Source organism: Aulostomus chinensis, chromosome 6 (genome assembly GCF_037954235.1).
Source record: "Aulostomus chinensis isolate RoL2024-O1b breed Wild chromosome 6, RoL_Achi_v1.0, whole genome shotgun sequence".
Lineage (NCBI taxonomy): Eukaryota > Metazoa > Chordata > Actinopteri > Syngnathiformes > Aulostomidae > Aulostomus > Aulostomus chinensis.
The window spans coordinates 25989217-26008855 of record NC_141325.1 but is presented as its reverse complement, the minus strand read 5'-3'; the positions used below and the strand labels follow the sequence as shown (position 1 = coordinate 26008855).

At 44.4% G+C, this 19639-nt stretch overlaps 1 protein-coding gene across 2 annotated transcripts in view; it reads right to left on the bottom strand.

The window, feature by feature from the left end:
• LOC147260569 (tetratricopeptide repeat protein 28-like) overlaps positions 1 to 19639 on the bottom strand; it is a 188422-nt gene that overhangs the window by 9452 nt on the left and 159331 nt on the right. For both annotated transcript variants that reach the window (XM_086207194.1, XM_086207193.1), the window contains exons 8-14: positions 19066 to 19610; positions 17390 to 17913; positions 12275 to 12384; positions 7831 to 7960; positions 7521 to 7739; positions 3766 to 3928; positions 2169 to 2309 (exon numbers count right to left, since the gene is read on the bottom strand). In XM_086207194.1, the coding sequence (XP_086063320.1) occupies positions 2169 to 2309; positions 3766 to 3928; positions 7521 to 7739; positions 7831 to 7960; positions 12275 to 12384; positions 17390 to 17913; positions 19066 to 19610 (1832 nt within the window). The remainder of the gene's footprint in view (positions 1 to 2168; positions 2310 to 3765; positions 3929 to 7520; positions 7740 to 7830; positions 7961 to 12274; positions 12385 to 17389; positions 17914 to 19065; positions 19611 to 19639) is intronic.

Sequence of the window (19639 nt, the reverse complement as noted above, 5' to 3'; positions counted from 1 at the left end):
TTTGCCACCTCATGTATGCACGTAAGAGGCGCAGAGTATTAGAAACACTAAATGATGTCCTCTTTGACAGTGTCAACAAAAATGGAATAATTTTAAGCTTTGTGAAATAAGCGATCATGACAAAGTGACATGTCAGGTAAATGTGAAAACCACAGAGAATGTTACTTCAATAGGTCCACTAGATGGCGTTATTGGGCTGTGGTAGAAAACTAAACAAGTATTTTTCAATCACAACTGCACTGATTCCAGCAGTCTCTACAGACATGGAATGTCTCCATTCATCATCAGAAGTCGTAGCTTTACTGCTCTGCTGACAATGATTTTTAAAGAACAAAACAAAATAAAGTGATAGCCCATCTGAAGCTTCCGGCTCAAGCTGTGACACACAATACGACTGTGCTAATAGTTGCCGCGGGGTAGAAGCCTTTGGTGCAGTGGGCACACCGGGCCAAGCTTTATGCCCATACTTGTCACTGCCCCCCATCTGCTCCACCAGCCAGAGTTTCTTCCAGGCCGAAGCCAACAGACATCTAGCCTGCCCTTCTGGTAGCCCCAGGCCACTGGCTTCCCTCCAGCCTCGCAACAATCTGTCTCTCTCTTAGGCCTTGGCATGGGCCTCGATGAGAAAGCAAACAATCGTTTGTTAGCTTGACAGGATGGAGGGATGAGAGAGCAGAACAGAGATAAGCCAAGAAGAGGTGAGTGAAGATGAAACGATGGAAAGAAAAGACTGAGAACGAAAAGGCCGAAGGTGAATATTTACTTCTTCAGCTGCCATGTTTGGGCTGCACTTGAAAGGCATTACTTGGGATCTGAGATGAGACACAGGTACACAAGTCTGCCGTCTTTTCCAAAAAAAATTTTTACTGACCTAATTTCTATCCATGAGAGTAAACTGCTGAACAACTAGTGGTCATCCAGCTCTTTTAACTGCCTACATTTCCTGCTTATTTATCAAGACCCTCAAACAGTCTTGTTACATTTTACTATTGCAAAAAAAAATGTATTCCAGGTTTGCAGCTTAAATCAGATCCATCATCACAGTTGTTGCACAACAGATCACTATTTTTTTTCCGAATCTGGGTTTTTTTCTTCCCCCCTTGCTGTGCACTAACACAGTCCTCCTCCAGGCATCATGATGACATGAATCTTCACGCAGAAATTCCTTTAGGTGTCTTGACAAAAGTGTTCTGTCATTTTCAGCTTCCCATATCCTGCTTCTAAGCTGGTGTTGATTTAATCCGCAATCAGTGAAGCTGTAACGTCAGGAAACAAAGACTTTCTGTACCTACTTATGGTCAAATGTTTGACTTAATTGTATTTTTAACCTGCTCTTAATTATGGGTGATTTAGGTTACACAACAGCCTTCACACCTCTAATAGCTTCAGAATTAACATGCCAAGTCAAACAGAGCTCCACATAGTTTATCTTGGCATCACATTCAGAGATGTATGACTTGAAATGACAATGAGGTTTTCTCCTGCTTCGGCATTGTGATAGATGATCAGCTCCTAAGCATGAGGAGCTTTACAATTCAGAGTTTTTTGAGGACCAAAAGAATGAGCGGATTATTACCGGGAGCCCATTAAAGGGGCTTAATGAGCACCGAGACTCAATTAAAGCTGGAATTACCCTCTCATCAAAGAGCAGCTCAACTGTGGACGAGGACAAGGAAATATAACCCAGAGACACACACATGCAGCACACATTCTATTGGTTTACACACTATCAATCAGCGAAATGTAAATGAGTACTTATGCACAGTGTCATAAAATGATACTTTGAACCAGCCACTGGCAGACTTACTGAATCTCTACAGTCATAAATCTGCACAACAAACAGTCAGGGCAAACATTTAAAACCACATTGGTCTCAATGTTTGAGTCACACAAGCACGCACACAGGCACACGCACACACACGTACACACAATCAGAGTAGGCAGATGATAAGGGCTTTAGAAGCTTGGCTCTACTCAGCTCTACTATTTAATAAGGAGGATTCACATGCTGCCTCTGCCGGCTGAACAATGGAAGCGAGACGCTTTCCACACATGAGCCACACGAGTGAATTAACTTTTTTTTTTAAATCTTTTTTCTAGGATTCTGTGCTCTTTTTGATAGGAAGTGACTCGTTACGTCCAGGTATTTTTGCGATATTCTCTGCTACCTGTTGAAGAGGTTGTTTCTCGACACCATGCGTAAGAAGCCTGTTGGATCAGTGACAGAGTTCAGCTTGTTGTTGAGCTCCTCAAACTGTTGGTCCAACAAATCTCCCGCTTCACTCTCTGTCTCGCTGCTCGAGCACCCTCTGAAAGCAACGGAGAGAGACGGACAAAAAGAGACAAAAACACATTGAGAGATGCGAAGTGAGAGACGTCCGCAGCTATTGCAGCGTTGGCAAGAAAAAGGCACTTCAGCAAAGTAGACAATACGCAGACTGACATTGTTTCTGCGGATAAATCAACTGCACACACTCCTTATCTGCTCCAAATACACACTGTTCAACCCACACACACTTGGCCTAATTTCCCAAGCTTGGTCCAACACCCTGATGGTAAGCAGAGCTAAATCCTTTCATTACAATGCTGATGATGTTGATCCAGTCACTGGGGAGTCAACCACCCCCACCCCACCACCTCGCCACTGCACTCCCCCGTCTCTCTTCATGCCTGAACCTCTTCTCTGATGTATCACCCTGCAACTCTCAAAGTAGCTGCGTGGAATTTATTTTGAGCATACCCCCATAACCACCACCAAACAAAATCCTTGGATGGAGAACAGTTTTAAAAGATGACTCGTTGCACTGATACACTGAGTTTGGCTGCACAGTCCCCTCGCTATACACTCCTTTGTTTCACACGCTATTCTCCTGCGTGCCATTCATGTTCTCTCTCCCCGCTCTCAAGGGTGCTGCTTCCCTTTCTCTCCTCTATGGAGAATGAATGGGCTCATAAGTGGTGCCATATTGTGCCCATCCAGACGCAACGGTGTGTGTGCAGCTTCCCATTGGAGTAGTAAATGAGCTGGTAATGGGGCAGGAGGGCCGGGCTGCTTGGGTGGCGGAGGCTGGCGCTGGGCGGACCAGCTGGGCACAATGGATCAAACACCAACTAGAGAGATGAGGCTGCAGTCAAACGCGATGGAGACTTGATGATGTCAATGTGCAATTTTCACTCTCCATAGACCTGACTGCCACATCGCCTCTTGACTATATTTCTCTAATACACCTTCATCTACCAGCTTGTTTGTTTTTTAAGTGCTTTATTGATTCTGCCACTGCATCTTCATTCCATTTTCCTAATTCTCTAAGTGATCCTTCCTTCTTTTACTTGTTAGGCCCACTGTTTTCTAGATGGGTTCAACAGTTTTGTCCTCAGAAGAGCCATTATTCTGTCTCATTTATTCCCATCGGGAAGAGAGAAGAGAGTGGAATACTTAAAGCAGGTGTCACCAGTGTGCGCAGTGGGGTGGAATATCACTCTTTACACACACACACACACACACACACACACACACACACACACACACACACACACACACACACACACACACACACACATTCTGAATGATGAGATTACCTCTTTACAGCTAACTTGAGATAAAAAAGAGCCATTCCTTTCTTTTTTAGGTGTGACATCATTTTTGAGAAATCTAAAATACTCTTTTGAGTATCTATCACAAGTGCAAGTGCACAGAGCCAAAGCTTAGGGCAGCCAGTGCAAAATAAGCGTGTTATTGAGTGACAGCTGTAATGGCTATCCCACCTGCTGTAATAGGACTCAACCCCCAGAGCCTCGCGGGCGCTCGCAATGTGCTGCTCCAACGAGGAGCCGCTGACCACCCCACCACCGCCTCCTCCCTCCTGGAACTCGGACCCTCCGTCTGACACCCCCTCACCCAAGTACACCTCGTGGAACTTCAAGATGCCTGAGGAGAGAGAGAGAGAGAGAGAGACAGAGAGAGAGAGAGAGACAGAGAGAGAGAGAGAAAAAAAGAAATAACGGAATGAAGGAGTGAAAGCTTAATTCCAGACAACAAACGGATCCATTCGCCACTACTCTTTTTCTAATGTGTTTGTATTACTTGCTCACAACAGGAGGGAATATTAGATCATTTCAGCTGAAAGCTGTGAATAAGGGCACGTGCACTCGTGCATCTGTGGAGCTAAATGAATAAAACAAATAAAATTCAATAAAAGATAAGAATAGGCTGCCTGAACCATCTGCTGCCTGCTGTGACAGCTCAGCTGACTTTCGGGCAGAAACATCAGAGGAGAATGGGGTGGAGTGTTAGGAAATGAAGAGAAGGGTTTGTGAGTGTGTCAGTGTGTGTGTGTGTGTGTGTGTGCGTGTGTCTGCCAGTGTGAGTGTGTGTGTGAGTGCATGCGCTCACGTGTTTATTACTTCTACCAAGGAGGTTGTGTTTTCACCGCCGTCTGCTGGTTTGTCTGTCTCTCTGTCAGCAGGGTGAACAGTAACAGGCTGCAGCAGTTCCTCTGTTGATACCAGAGGTAAGATACAGGACGCTGGTTCATCGTATCTACTTTAACCATCGCCACTCACTGTTGGTGTCCGTACTGAATCTTCAAACTGGCCTAAACAGGATCCCTATTGTTTTTGGGCACTGCTGCTACTGTGCCTGCAAAATTAGATTACTGATTTACTGAAATTACTGAACTATTGAACATCTCTTTATGGATTTTAGGTGCATTGATATTTTATTGTGCTTTGTTTTTGTAACAGTGTATGGATGAACACGTTAAATCCAGCTAATACCTCTGGTAGATGTGGGTAACCGACCAAATCCAGTAGCCATACACTCACCAGCCTCTTTATTAGCTGCATCTTTTCAACTGCTTGTTGACACAAATATCTAATCACACGACAGCATCTCACATATGATATGATATGTAGACATGGCCAAGACCGATCTGATGAAGTTCAAACCCAGCATCAGCAAAGATGATTTCAGTGATTTTAAATGCAGCATGGTTAATTTTAACGCACAACCAACTCTTGGGTTTACAGAGAATAGTTGGAAAAAGAGAAATATCCACACCAAGTGCCAGAACAGGAAGTTGAGGCTATAATTTGCACGGGCTCACAAAACATGTTGCCTGGTCTGCTAAACCCCAATTTTTACAGCGACATTCAAATCCAAGTCCAAGTCTGAGTAAGCGACAGGAAAGCATGGATCCATGGGGCCTTGTAGCAACGGTGTCATGACGTAGGGGATATTTATCTGGCCCACTTCGAGCCTCTTAGTATCATGTCAGCATGGCCTGAAGTCCACAGCCTGCCTAAGTACTGATGAGCATGTCCTTCACTTCATGAACATAGTGTACCATCTTCTTTTGACTATTTCCAGCAGGATAACCCACCACGTCCCAAAGCTCAAATCATCTCATACCGGATTGTTGAACATGATAATGAGTTCCCAGGACTCACATTTGTTGGCTGCAATCCAATAGAGCACCTCTGGAATATTGTGGAATTTGAGAATTGCATCATGGATGCGCAGCCAACAAATCTGCAGCATCTAGGTGATGCTTTCAAGTCAATATAGACCAAAATCTCTGAGGAATGATTCAAACACATTATTTAATCCATGCCACAAAGAATTAAGGCAGTTGGGAAGGCAAAAGGGGTTCCAACCTGATACTAGAAAGGCGTAGCTAATAAAGAGGTCGGTGAGGGTACAGTGTACTGCACTGGGACACAATTTCAAGAGAAACAAATGATTGTGACAGCAACTCTAGCACAGAGAGGGACAGATACATTTTTCATCAGAGTAAGGCTCTTGTCTTTTACTCTTCTCAGCTTCCTCATAAAGATCTTGTGCTGAGAATTCGAGATTTCTTCCAGTACCTGAGTGCAGTAATACAAGAAAGGAAGAGTTTGGTACACAGTCGGCTCTAATATTAGTGCAAAAACTGACAAACAGAGCAGCCCAGAGCTCAGAAGATGAATGCAGGCTGCACCACCTCTCTTTGTTCTGATAGCACCAAGTAAACATGACTTTTAAACTGTTTAGGTTCAAATGCTGTATAGCATTGCTTTAAATTTTGGGGAAGATGTGTGGGTAAACGCAAAACAAATCTTTTGAGTGTTGGCAGAGGTTTGTACTCTGACTTACTCTTGGACCATTTATTTGTTGGTTGAAAAATGTTAGAACTACCAGACCAATTTTCAATTAAATTATTGGAGGGAGGGAATGTGGGCCAAGGAAGAATCCATTCAAATTGAAGGAAGAGCTGACATTTTGATTAACTTCGCAGGAAAACCTTGGCAGAAGTCTACGCTTTGCGAGAGCCCTCTAGTTTTGAATGAGATATATTTAAGAGGACAGTATTTGTTATTTATGTATACACTTGCTATATTTAAATGTCCATTCAGGTCTATAAAATGTCCCAGTAAGTAATAAGAGCTTTTTAAACCCTTTTACTGAATGCAGGCTCTTCCCACTGGGCCGTATTTGTGTGCCAGCTGGATGCCAGGGAATGCCAGGAAGTGACAGACAGACGATTAGTGAGCAAGTGGCACCCTCTTAGCTTGGGGGGGAATATTCAACACTTTGAAGATCTCCACTGGTCCCTTCGGTATTCCTTCCATCTGTATGACTAGCACTAGGGGGTCAAGTTCATCTGGTTGCCTGGTGGCTGGATTTGATCAAATATGAAAGCTTGGTAGCATGGGACAGGGGTCACAGCTCTTTACAGCAGAGATCAGAAGGAAGCCAAAGAACAACGATGTATGGCCAGAAGAGTCATGTGACACGAACTGTAGTTCACACAGACAAAACTGGAATGTTATATAAGAAAGTGTCATCTGAACTCTTTTGCCTGAGTTGGTGCTACTCCGCATGTCAAGGCGAGAGACAGAAAGCATAAAAACAAAAAGCACAAAGCGAATGAAACGAGAAGCAGAGGGAGAAACAAAACAAAAAACAGAAGTGACAGCTGAGAAGAGACTGCAGAGAAATTATGTTCTGACAGAAAAGGGTTTTCCTCTTGGCATATGTCAGGATATTACTGGTGGTGTTTGGCTGTGTCACTATCAATTAGCATGGTTCATTTGTGGAGGCCCTGTGGGCTAGAAGTGGGGTGGGGGGGCAATTCCTGACAGTGAAGTGGCAGGTGGCACTACAGCTTGGCCTTCTCACCCCTGCAGCTAAAAACCAGCTATAGCCTTTAGGTCTTTTATCTTCTTTGATTTCAAGCACTGTGCAAATATGCTTCATTGCAGACAAGACAGATTAGACATACTGCAATCCATACTTTATTTTTTTTGTATATTCTGCTCTATCACTACAGCTATGTGGAATTGATTTCTTTAGTATCAAGAATTCCTGTTAGAATGACAGGCCAAAACTCAAAGCTGCCAGCCATGTTCTCTCCATATGGACATTAGAAAGGATGATTTTAATACAACCGAACAATAGATTATCAGTATTTCTAGAATTTGGATCCACAATAACACAATTTTCCAACCAGTTGCTTGTCGGCAATGTCTGTTCTCACCTGCTCCTGGAGCTAGCAGCCAGCTGTAAAGGTAACCAGCAGCCATGGAGAAGTAAAGTACCAAGGCCCGCTGGCTGTTGACGGTGTCCAGAATGTGCTCCACTGTCACTGGGGTGTAGGGATCTGTGTCCTGTTGGCCTGTCTGCCTCTCAACAAGGAGGTCAGCAAAAGCTCGCGTACGACCTCGCTCTGCCACCGCCAGTGCTTCGTCATGGTGACCTGTGGTTGTCAGGAAGTCAGTGGCGATATGTTAGTTCAAACTAAAACATGGCTTCTCATTAAGAGAGTAAACAAATGTCCATGATCATACCAAGGCTGACGAGGACCCTTTGGAGTGCCTGGTAGCAGGAGGTTTGCAGGTCAAACAGGGAGAGTTTATAGTCTGTGCTGTGCTGGGCTTCGTGCCTGATGGTCTCAAACAATGCAGATGCCCGGTAAAGCTGCAGATGAACAACAAAAATAATAATCCAATTAATCCAGATACTATTGACTTGTTCATTAACAATAAAAGCACACCTTCACACTTTTAATTGAGGATGATGGATGGTCTTTAGTGTCATAAAGCTAGAGGATAACTGGTCAAACCAGGGATAACCAAACTACAGGAAGTCATAGCGTTGCACTTGGAACAAAACTGTCCAAATATTGCAGGACTAAACCGTTGTGAAGATTTCTGCCACTAGATGGTAGCATTACGCTTCCCTGACCCCACATTGCTTCCACGTTGCCTCTCCCTCCACTGGAGAAGTGCTTGACTGTTGCTTGATCAATGACCATCCAACACAAGTAACCCTATTTTCAGCTCTTATCTGAATGGACGAGGTAAAAGGCAATGAGAGGGTAAACTATTATCTGGACATCTCAAGACATGCACGGTGAACTCAATAGGTCAGCCTGTGTTACTGGACCGTTTCATTCAGTGCCAGATATTGGACTGGGAGAAAGAGACAACCTAAAGGGAGGGCAACAGTCAGTGTTGCACATTGCCCTCGTGGAGCTGGCCAGGAGTGCTGATTCATGGGAGCCTTTATTGATTTCCTATTTCTGCAGCAATGGCAGCTCTGTAGGATGACTGAGGCTGCTTTTGATCCACTCTCCAGGAGGCCCGCTTGACCATCGTTCATTCAAGACAAAGAGCTGCAGTCATGAAAAGCTTGCTGGTTCTTATAAAAAAATGGGTTGTATCAGCACTGAGGGTTTTTGGAAAGAGACAGAGAGAGAGAGCGAGAGAGAGAAAAAGATCATGTGTGCCGCTTATGAACATGCATGCACTGTAGCTCATCTGGCATATCCCAAGGTCATGTGGGAAAGTGTGTCAGAGGGAGTGTAGAGATCTGCGGAGAACCTTTGAGCTCTGCAGCATTAGTGCTAGTAGAGAGAGCTGCTGGTCCCAGGGTGATTTTGCTGATAGGGCTGAGGGCTGATTGCTGCAGTGCGAGTTTCATTTTTTAGGCTTGAGGAGTGAAACTAATTTCTCACAGCGCCTATTCGTCTGGCCTGACCCCTCCTGGAACATATGAAAGGGAAACAATCCCAAATGTGCTGTGTCCGCAGTGACTTGCTTGGCTGTGGTACAGATACTTTGAGCGGTTGATGTGCATTCAGGCATGACTCATGTTTTACCATCGCTGACACTAACATGGCTTTAATCTGACATGTAAAGTCAATGTCACACTGAGTCGGTATGATTTTTATGTATCAAATCTTCCTGTGAAACCTCCCTCTCTGGCAAATGATCAAAAGCATTATCAACAGTGCATCAGTGACTATTACAGGGACATTTCCAGAATTGTTAATCTTGGCCCCTATTTTCTTTCCCATGTGTTTGGTTTGATTGGTACCAGGATTATTTGAATCATTCCAATACTGAGTGAGAATGCTGTGACAGCAGCAGTGGAATGATTCAGTGAAATGGTCCATATCAAAGTAAGTATTGCAGTTCTTCGACTGAATGGCTCAGATTTGTATTAATAGCATAACAGCATCTGACAACATCAAATAATCCAGAGACCTTTACCTTAATGTTTCATTTTCTATAGCAGTTGTGTAGGATGGAGAGGCGTGACATAGAGGACCCACTGAAAAATAACGAATTAGTGATTTTGATGTGGAGAGATATTTCCATGTGATGCCTGCTATGTGTACTTAAACCAAAGTTTATGAGATCAGAGCAGTGAGATAGACGGGTCAGAAACAGGAGAAGGAGCTCAGGCAGAAGAACATCTGTGAGCGTCAACATAATGGATCTGTTATTTTTTTGGTAAGTCCAAATGCGGGCGGCACGGTGGTGCAGTGGTCAGCACTGTCACCTCACAGCAAGAAGGTTCGGGTTCGAGCCCCGGCTCAGGCACAGGATCTTTCTGTGCGGAGTGTGCATGTTCTCCCTGTTCCTGTGTGGGTTCTCTCTGGTACTCCAGCTTCCTCCCACAGTCCAAAGACATGAAAGTGGAGACGAGGCTAATTAGATACTCTAAATTGACCGTAGGCGTGACTGTGAGTGTGAATGGTCGTCTGTCTCTATGTGTTGGCCCTGTGATGGACTGGCGACCCGTCCAGGGTGAACCCCGCCTCACACTCGAAGGCTGCTGGGATAGGCTCCAGCCTCCCCGTGACCCTTAACAGGATAAGTGGTAGAAAATGGATGGATGGATGGATGGATGGAGTCTAACTGTGATGAGAACTCGACACTACATAACACTGTGTCACTGTATCAATAGATTTCACTCCTCTGATCAACATTGCTGTGACTTTCACGAGGCCAAAAGAAACTGGAAGAGACAGAGAAGACCAGAGGGACTCCATCCATTAAGTACTGAGATTTCAGAGCGAGACTTCATTCACATGTTAGACACACATGCTCCTCAGTATGATCATTTCAAGGATGCTAACATACAGTACACTGATAATAACAATCGTAGCCTGTCAGGGAAGTTTTACTTCGCAGACTTTGACGGACAAATTCACAATATCATGTTGCAGCTGTTTAGTGGTTGCTGATCATGGCATTCTTGCTCAATATTGGAACCGGTCAAGTAATTTCAGCCTTTACAGATCATTGCTACAGAAATACATGAGAAAAAATAGGGTCCATGTTGAGAAACACTGGAAATTTCCTTTAAAAAGAGAATTCGTAAGGGGATAACCTTAGTGTGAACAAGCGAACGCTGCTCCATATCAGCACTTCATCAAGAGGCAACAACAAATCACAATAGCATGTGAAGCTGCAGTGAGTGTTCTGATAATATGCTGAGCCCCGCTGATTTGAAACATCAAATTTAATCACCGCCTTGTCCAGATTGTTTACAAATGGCACCTTTAAGTGAATATGCATTTATTGATTCCTGCTCTTCTTAGATATGAATGTCAGCGCTGTACTGTTGATCAAATAGCTGATTAAATGCAGCACACGTCAGTCTGTGAGTCACGATGAACAACAGGATCAAAGCAAAGGTGCCGAAACACAACTGATTTTCAACATATCGAGAGAATGAAGAACACAAGGTCAAGTGTTCTTATTCCACACATATGGCTGCTTTTTGAATTTCAAAACAAACCAGTACAAATGAGATTTGAAGTGGGTCATGGTAATTACCAAGGGCATCTGTAGCAACAGGCTAGCTCATGAATAACCATTTGATCTGCATTCTGAGGACAACAGTGTCCTTTCCCACTCAAAATGCACCCTGGGGGGCATAAGCAGAAACATTGCTGGGGTACATCCGGGTAAAGCATTGGATTAAGTAAGTGGCAACAAAGGCAACGCACTGTTAACATGGAGTACTGAGGTCTGACGGTCAAGTGTTTAACTGAGAAGCCAACATACACTGGAAAATATGATGCACTAGCCTGTTAGAATAATATTTTGCTTTAATTGAACACAAATTCCTCTGTCTGAGTCATGAGCCGTGCACCCTCTGGTCTAGTCACCACCTTCAGTCTTTTCTTTCAAATAATTGCAAACAGACAAAGCTACTTTTTGGGGGGAAAGTATGGAAAACAAACCTATCTGGGTCACATGGATGTACATAGTTTCTGTGTATCATAACAGCAATGTTTTGGGCTCGATTTTGAAAATGAAAGCAGATGAATAACATCCCTGCAGACACACGTGGCAGCCGCTGCTGTTGGCTGACTGTTCACAGACTCATACACAAGCTGGGAAAAAACACACATACACACACACACATACTGAACTGTGGTGTGTGGACAGACTGCAATGAGAGATGTTAAGGGGATATTCCATGCTTGCCAGGTGGGCAGTCGGCTGAAGAGTGAGTGTTTGTGTGTGTGTGCGCGCATGTGTGTGTGTGTGTGTGTGTGTGTGTGTGTGAGAGAGAGAGAGAGAGAGAGAGAGAGAGAGAGAGAGAGATGCGGAGGTTTGGGACTCCTGAGACTATACACAGATACAAAATAAGTCTTCAGTCATCTGTCGGCTGTCTGCTGAGATGACAGCATTTACCAGACTCAGCAGACTCCGCAGCGTATTGCCAGCAGCCATGTTCAAGCTCTACACCACCTCTTTTGTGTCTTCTCCTGTTGTTATCGTCTCCCCGGGCGCTTTCTCTCACCGTCGTTGCATTACTGGAAACTTACATTCCACACTTCATGTCTTTGGATGTCTACGTCCTCCTCTCATTAGTAACCTTTGCCTTCTGACAGATGTGTGCTTATTAGAGGTCAGTTTTAACAAAAAGAGGCGGGTTTGCTGGAGAGGAGTCCAGATGGAGGAGAGGAGAGAAGTGGATATACTTCACCTGATGTTGGGCCTCCTCCAGATTCCCACTGGCCCACAGAGAAAGCCCCAGACGATGGCGGATCTTCGCCTCTTCCTCACGCCGAGCCAGCTGCTCCGCGAGACGTAAGCCTGTCAGAAGAGGAGGAAATGGGAGCAGATGAGAGCCAGAGAAGGAGGGAGCGAGTCAAAATTATTCAGTGCAAGCAGACTCTTCAGTATCGTTCAGGGTAACAGATGTAAGCGTAGCATGGTACTGATGTTCTGACAGTGAACAGGTTTGGATATTTGGCCTTGGTTGTAGGATATTGCTCACACTGGGACGAAAACACACTCACACACTTTTGCCATAGAGGGAAGCTGTTAGAGTGCTAATCGGATTGCCTCGTAATCAATGCTAAGGATCGACTGGCTGAGCAAACACAAACACACGCTTAATGCTTGCAAAAAAGACTCCACACAATATCATGAACACATCTGCAAATATTTGCAAAACACTGATGCACTAATAATAGACTGTCTGCAAACTCACAGTGCAAAGTTGTGATATTTTTTTGTTTAAGAGACTGTGAGAGTTGCTGGTGAAGCCATTGGAGGCTTGATTGTGCACGCACACATGTATATTTAGGTGTGCGCCTGTGTCGGATCACCTGGTGAGCACACAGTTTGTTTTTTACTTCCAATCCCTCAAGCAGTGAAGCGTGTGTCACATCTTTGCATGTGTCCTCGGCCTGCCTGCCGAGCGCTTGGTTCTGCCCAATTACTGAGATGAAAATGCCACTCCGCAGAGGACAATGATGAAAAAGAAAACCTAAAAAAAAAAAAAAAAACACCAGCTGCCGGGCCACATATCACCCACGAGGTGTTAAATGCACAGCGAGCAGTCAGCAGTTTGCAACTGACGATTTCTCATGCACAGTCTCACTTAACGCCGGCTCCATATCTGCAAGTCTATTCTCTCTGCTTGCTTGTGTGATGGAGGGGTCTAAACATGCTTTTGGTCAAAGAGAGGAGAAAATGGGCCAAGCCACCCTCGTCTTAGTCTGTTTTTCTCGGCATTCCTGGAAAAAAGTCTGTGGCTGGACCAGATAAGCCAAGAACAGAGAGCGTGACCCGAAACAGCCAGCCTATTCCGCAAGACCCAGCACACCACGCAACCATAGACTTCATGGCTCCTCCATGGCCACGCTAGCCGGCAGCCTTTGAAGCCTGCAACAGTCTCCCTTCTCGCCTTATCTTTCCACACACCCCCCTCTGTCTACACGCCTGCCCTCCTTCCCCACGCATCTGCTGAGCTCCTCTCTCCCTCCACATCCTCTATTCATTTTCTCATCTCTGTGCCTGTGTCTGCGGCCCCCCCTCAGCTCTCTCTACCTGTTTCATCTTGACTGTGGTGGCAGTGCTTGCGGGGACTCTGCACTGCTTAGGGCTCATTAGGCACTGGAGCAAGAGAAAGGAAACAGATCTAAATTATCCTTTTCATTCTCTGACAGCCTCACCCCTCACTCATCTCAACTCGGGCTCCCAGCCTTTCATCTGTGCACACACACACAAGCTTCCTTTCTCTGAGCTCTGTGATAGTTCTTTATGATCAAGCCAGAATGTCAACCAACTCTATGTTTTCTTTATTCTCCATTTGACAATGAAATAATACATGTGAATTATGACTCATGCTGATATCTAACTCTCCTCTACTGTCTTTCTTCTTTCTTTCCTTCCCTCCATCCCTCTTCTCTGCCTTCCTTCTCTCGTTCCTTCTGTTCTCTGTATCATTCAGTGTCTGTCACTGTCACCATGCGTTCCTTTGGTGCGCTCCGCAGGCACAGTCACGTAGTGCTAGCTGACATGAGGATGTGTCCGTGGCTGGCTGCACCCTGAAGAGCAACTTGAGAACACTTTAAAGGCTGCTTGACAGCTGGGTGAGAGAATCTCTGCAGCCCCCAAGGCCCACGCACCTCTGCCTTCAGACACCAGCTTTAAGTGCAGAAAATGCATACACATGAAGCAGAAATCTCAAGCGCTGCAACCACGAGTGAAACAACACCAAATTACATGTGCACTCACACACTTGAAAACACAGAGCCCTTTGATCATGACCACACGTGGAACTTAGCATATGTAACATGGAGGTGTGAGTTGTTTTTTTTGTTTGTTTGTTTTTATTATTGCTTTCTCTTTCGTCTCCACTTGGATGCAGAAATCCAAATCCTCCTCTGTCTCATCAGAATACATCTTCCTCTGACATACACTCACAATACTGAGGATGCTGGGGATGCCACACTGGGTTGTATGATAGGATAGAACTACAAATTCAACCCGCATAAATAGATTTTTAAGTTAGTACACAGTGGTGTGAAGACAGTAGTGAAGTTTGTAGTAAATTAAGTACAAGATTTACACTCTCCGTGGAAGTCTGCTTAATAATTTATGAGACAGTCAAAAGAAGTGGTTCTCTTCCCCAAAAGTTTGTGTGTATATAAACTGTGTAACATCTGAGGTAAACATATATTTTTGAATATTTTTCCTCTCACCGAATTTGTCACTGCAGGAATGCAATGTTTGGTATAAAAATGAGGGTTAAATTGTCTTGTTAAGATTTTGTTGACACGTACTGTGCAAATGCATATTTCTATACCTCTGCACGTGACAGTAGTTGGCGGGAGCAATCATATTTTCAGTACATCCATAAGTATGTATCCCGTTGGTATGTATCCCGCTCGGGGAAATTCTCTCAAGTGAGACCAAGATTTTACTGGTCAAAGGTTAAAATCACTGCGACAAGCACACTTCATGGAGGCACACAAACGCAATGTGGTATTTCTAGTTAGGGTAGGTCGTCTGTTACTTCTGTGACAACCAAGACTGTAAGTTTATATATGAAAAATCACAACTCTGAAAAGTGTGCAGAATACAGATGTGATGATGAATCGCATATTCAGATTTCAATATAAACAGGAGAATATTTCATTGGATTTCCTGGGCTGATACTGCTTAGAATGTGAGAACCACCAAGCCCTACCTCTGGAACACATCTGTTCCAAAAAGTGTTCAACTCTAGATCCCTTTACCCTCACCAGTCACGGTTTCTCTTATTTAGTTTTGTTTAGTTGAATTTAATTATTTTTCACTTTTTTGGAGTGCAGCTTTGGGACTTTGAACGGCGATATATTAATAAAGTCATTTTTTTCAAGGTCAATCACAGATCGTTCATAATGATGTGTAACATGTTGTAAAATACATCATTCAAGCATACAGGCCAACAATATTGGTAGTAAAGTCGGTGTGTCCTGCATCAAGCACCCTTCCCTTGATTGAACAGACTTCTTTACATTACACAGGTGTGCTTTACCACCAGAAACATATATTAATCATAAGCTAATATGCAAAATAAATCAAATATACATGAACATAAAAGCCACAAGAAATGGAATTCAATATGAGGACCAAATATAAAACACATTGATAACTTAATGTTATAAATTATGCATCTCACTGAATAAATGATTCCACTGGGGATATTTTACCTAACGTTTACTCTATATACATTCACATTCATCTATGTATTTACAATACGCATTACTCAAAATGCCGCCTATACAATGCTGCTTAACATATTAAGCTTCAGGTACATAAAAAAACTTGCCTTTGTCGTTGAATATTATCGCTCCACTAATTGTTGTTGGATAAATGAAGCGTGGCGATACTGTGACACCTCTATTAGTCGCTACAATGACGACATTGATTTAATGGCAGTATTGTGTGAATCAATGAGGAAGCCATCTTTGTGTGAAAAAGACTGCAGATAGAGCTTCCAAGTGACTTTTAATGTAGGATAACATGATATAACCTTGGGAGTTACGTTGTCTTCTGCTGTGGCCTTATCATCCATTATTACTGTGAAACAATGTCACACACAGATGCATCCACACATGTAAGCACGCACACACACGCAAGCACACACGCACACACACACACACACACACACACGCACACACACACGCACACAGACTTGGGAGGTCACATGTTGTCAACAAGCGCTAGTTTGTAGCTGGCTCTCTATCTCTCCTTCCAATTAATCTCTTTAAGGAACCAAAAAAACAAGCAGTGCAGCATGAAGAAAAAAAAGAAAACTAGCAGTAGGAGTAAAAAAAATAGAAAAACTTAAAGGGGAAAAAAAAAAACTTCCCAACTATTGGTCTGGGTAGGTTGGCCAGAAATAATTGGCTGTCAAGTTTAGTGAAGGCAGAGTTCTTTTTCACAGCCTGACCGAGGAACAATACAAGGACAGCAGAGGGGACAACCGGAGGACACGGTGGAGACAGAATGGCCTGTCGCCTTTGCTTCCATTAACGCTCAACAAGCAGGCCTGCAGAGGGTGGACAGGTAACTGCAGGCCTGGCTAATTCTAATAATGCCAATGGAGGACAGTTAGAGGAGATGCAGTCCTCCTCTCTTGCATTCACTCCCTGTTGGGTGAAATATGCATCTCTCCTCCAACACTAGCTGCAATTTTGTTGGATTCAAACAGAGTTTGGGTCGTTATGTGGCGGGTGTTCCTGAGCATGAGGCCTTTCAATGGGCACAGACATGGAGGTTATTACCTATCACATCTGCACTGCCACTTCCTGCACTGCCACTAACATAATGAATGTAATGAATTTTTGAGAGAGAAAGCAACAGGTTTTTATTTCATCATAATCTGTAGGGGACAATGACACGTGAAGGCAGGAGTCTGTGAGCCATGGTGTGAAAAGACCCTTTGGCAACTCTCTGCAAAGAACCCTCTGAGGAAAGTAGATATAGAGGTGTGAAGAACAGCTCACAGTAAAAAATGCTTTGGCATGCATCCTGATGCACAGCCACAAATACTGATATACCTATAAAGCAAGGAAGACAACTCAGACACATAATACACACACAGAATCCCCCCATGCACTTATAACTCATAAACACAAAAGCCCAAACACACAGACTCACACACATATGGATGCACAAATGCACACAGCCTAATAAAAATGTGGCAAAGGATTAGCAACAAATAGGCCCTGAATTTCATATTCATGAATTCACAAACTCTAAGCCTATCAGCTCAGGCAACAAAGGCAATCCTCTCTCCTGTTCCCCCTGACTCACTCACCTTCCTGCAGGTACATGACAGCCTGCGAGTAGTTTTGCAGTGCGTGGTGTGTTCTTCCCAGGCTGCCATAGGCCAGTGTCTTGGCAGCCAAGTCGTTTGTCTGAGCCGCTACGCTTAGGTGTTGTTCTTGGAACACAACCGCTCGCTCATAGTTTCCTAGCGACTCGTAGGTAAGACCCAAGTTTCCATAGGCGCGGGCCTGGCGTGCAGGGCTTCCCGTTTCCTCTGCAATATCCAGGTCACTCTGGTGGCATCGCAGGGCTGTCTCGTACTCTCCCATGGCTTGGTATACTGCACCCAACCCACAGCTGGCATCGCCCTCCAGTAGTCGATCCTGGGTGTCACGTGCAATGGACAGCTGCCGTTCCAGACAAGAGATGGCCTGCTCATAATTGCCCAACTGGCTATGAAGTGCACCCAGTTCACCGTAAGCCTGCGCCTTTCCTCCACATCCCCCCAGCTCATGAGCCACTACTAGCCGCTTCTCAAAACACACCAGCGACTGCTGGAGGTTACCCATGGCCCTGCAGTGAGAGACAAGTAACCAGTGAGCATCGATGAGCAAGAACAGGTGTGTGATATGTTTCAAACTGACAAAACACAGAATAAATCCCTTAATCTCTATTGCTGTCTTACAGATACATCTCTACCCTGCAAATATGCACATAGTTACAGGTAAATATTCATGGAACACTTTCATTTGCAAATCAACCAGAATTTCACTATTCAACTGAATGAAACATAGTTTTAGGTGCCCTACAAACTGCTGATAGCTGCGAATGTGAATAGGCTCCATGAGAGACTTGAGAAATTTAAATCAAGGCTGAGTGTGAGGGGTAACACTCTCAAACACCCTCTGAAAGGAGATGGGTCATTTGTCGAAGTGGCGCTGTCTCAACCCTCTTTTGTATGTGTTGACAGAGTGTCATCCATCTCATATCAACATTCGAAATGCCTTCACAGCCTTCAAACAGACTTTATTCACATTCTCAGCCACATTAACAATTGCAGAGTGCTGGTTCAAATGGAGCATTAAAAGAATAAAAGTCTTCAGCTTAATTAATGTTGTGTGATAATGTGTGTGCTTGACTAAGAGACGAGAGGGGTTTGTGCGGGGTGTGTATTATTCCCCTCTGAACTCATGCATGGCTAATACTGCTGTGCGTGCCTGCTATGGTACCGTGCTGATGACGCACAATAAGAAGAAAATCATCTCCCAAATGAGGATTTCGGCAAGCCTTTCGTGTTTTATTTTGCAGTGTAGACTTCTAGGATGCTATCAGCTCTTTGACGCATAAAGGAGAAATAGAAGAGACACAAGATGTAAGCGGCTGCCTAGAAATAACTGCGCTTACCCCAGTTTCAGACTTCTGTGTGCCAAAGCCTCTTTGCATGCAGATAAGGCCAAGGCCACTAGGCTATTGCTGAGGCAGCTAGCACCCAGTCTCAGACAAAAGCTGTGCTCACCAGCAAGGTGTCTCTAAACTATGGCGGTCCTTGATAGTGAGTGCATGGAGTAAAAAATAATATGCAAAGTGGGATTATTGTGATTATTAAAAATATTGGGTAAATACAATTATCTCCTGCGGCTTGGGGAAATGGATGCCTGTGCATTCTACACAACTCTGAAAGTATTTTCTTTTTCTCTGAAATATGATGCCTTTCATCTGACTCACCTGTGTCCATTGCCGAGGCCTCTGTAGGCCTTCTCTTGGTCCTGCATGCGGTTGAGGCTCTGGGCCACAGACAGATACTGGTCATAGTATTTGATGGCTTCCTCAAAGTCTCCCAAAGCCTCATAACAGTCTCCCAGGTTCCCATAGGCCCGACCCCTGTCCATCACAGCCTCATTGCCGCTCAGCTGCTGTAAAGTGGCAAGCTGTTGCTCTAAGTAGCCGATAGCTTCCTCCATTACCCCCACGTTCATTTTTGTGATGCCCATATTTCCATACACCTGAGCCTCTACTACAGGATCCTTCAGCCTTCGCCCCAGCTCCAACTGCTCTTCATAACTCTTAAAGGCCATAGCATACTTCCCCAGGGCCATGTAGACTGCTGCCAGGTGACCGTGGGCTTTGCACTCTCCTGAAATGTCGCCAAGCTCTTGGTAGACCTCTAGCTCCTGGGTGTGGTAGCCCAAGGCTTTGTCATATTTCTGCACAAGTCTGTATGTGGCCCCAAGGGCAGCATAGGCACAGGCCTCCATTCTACGCTCCTTAACCTGAAACCAGACAGAATTTCACCCAATAA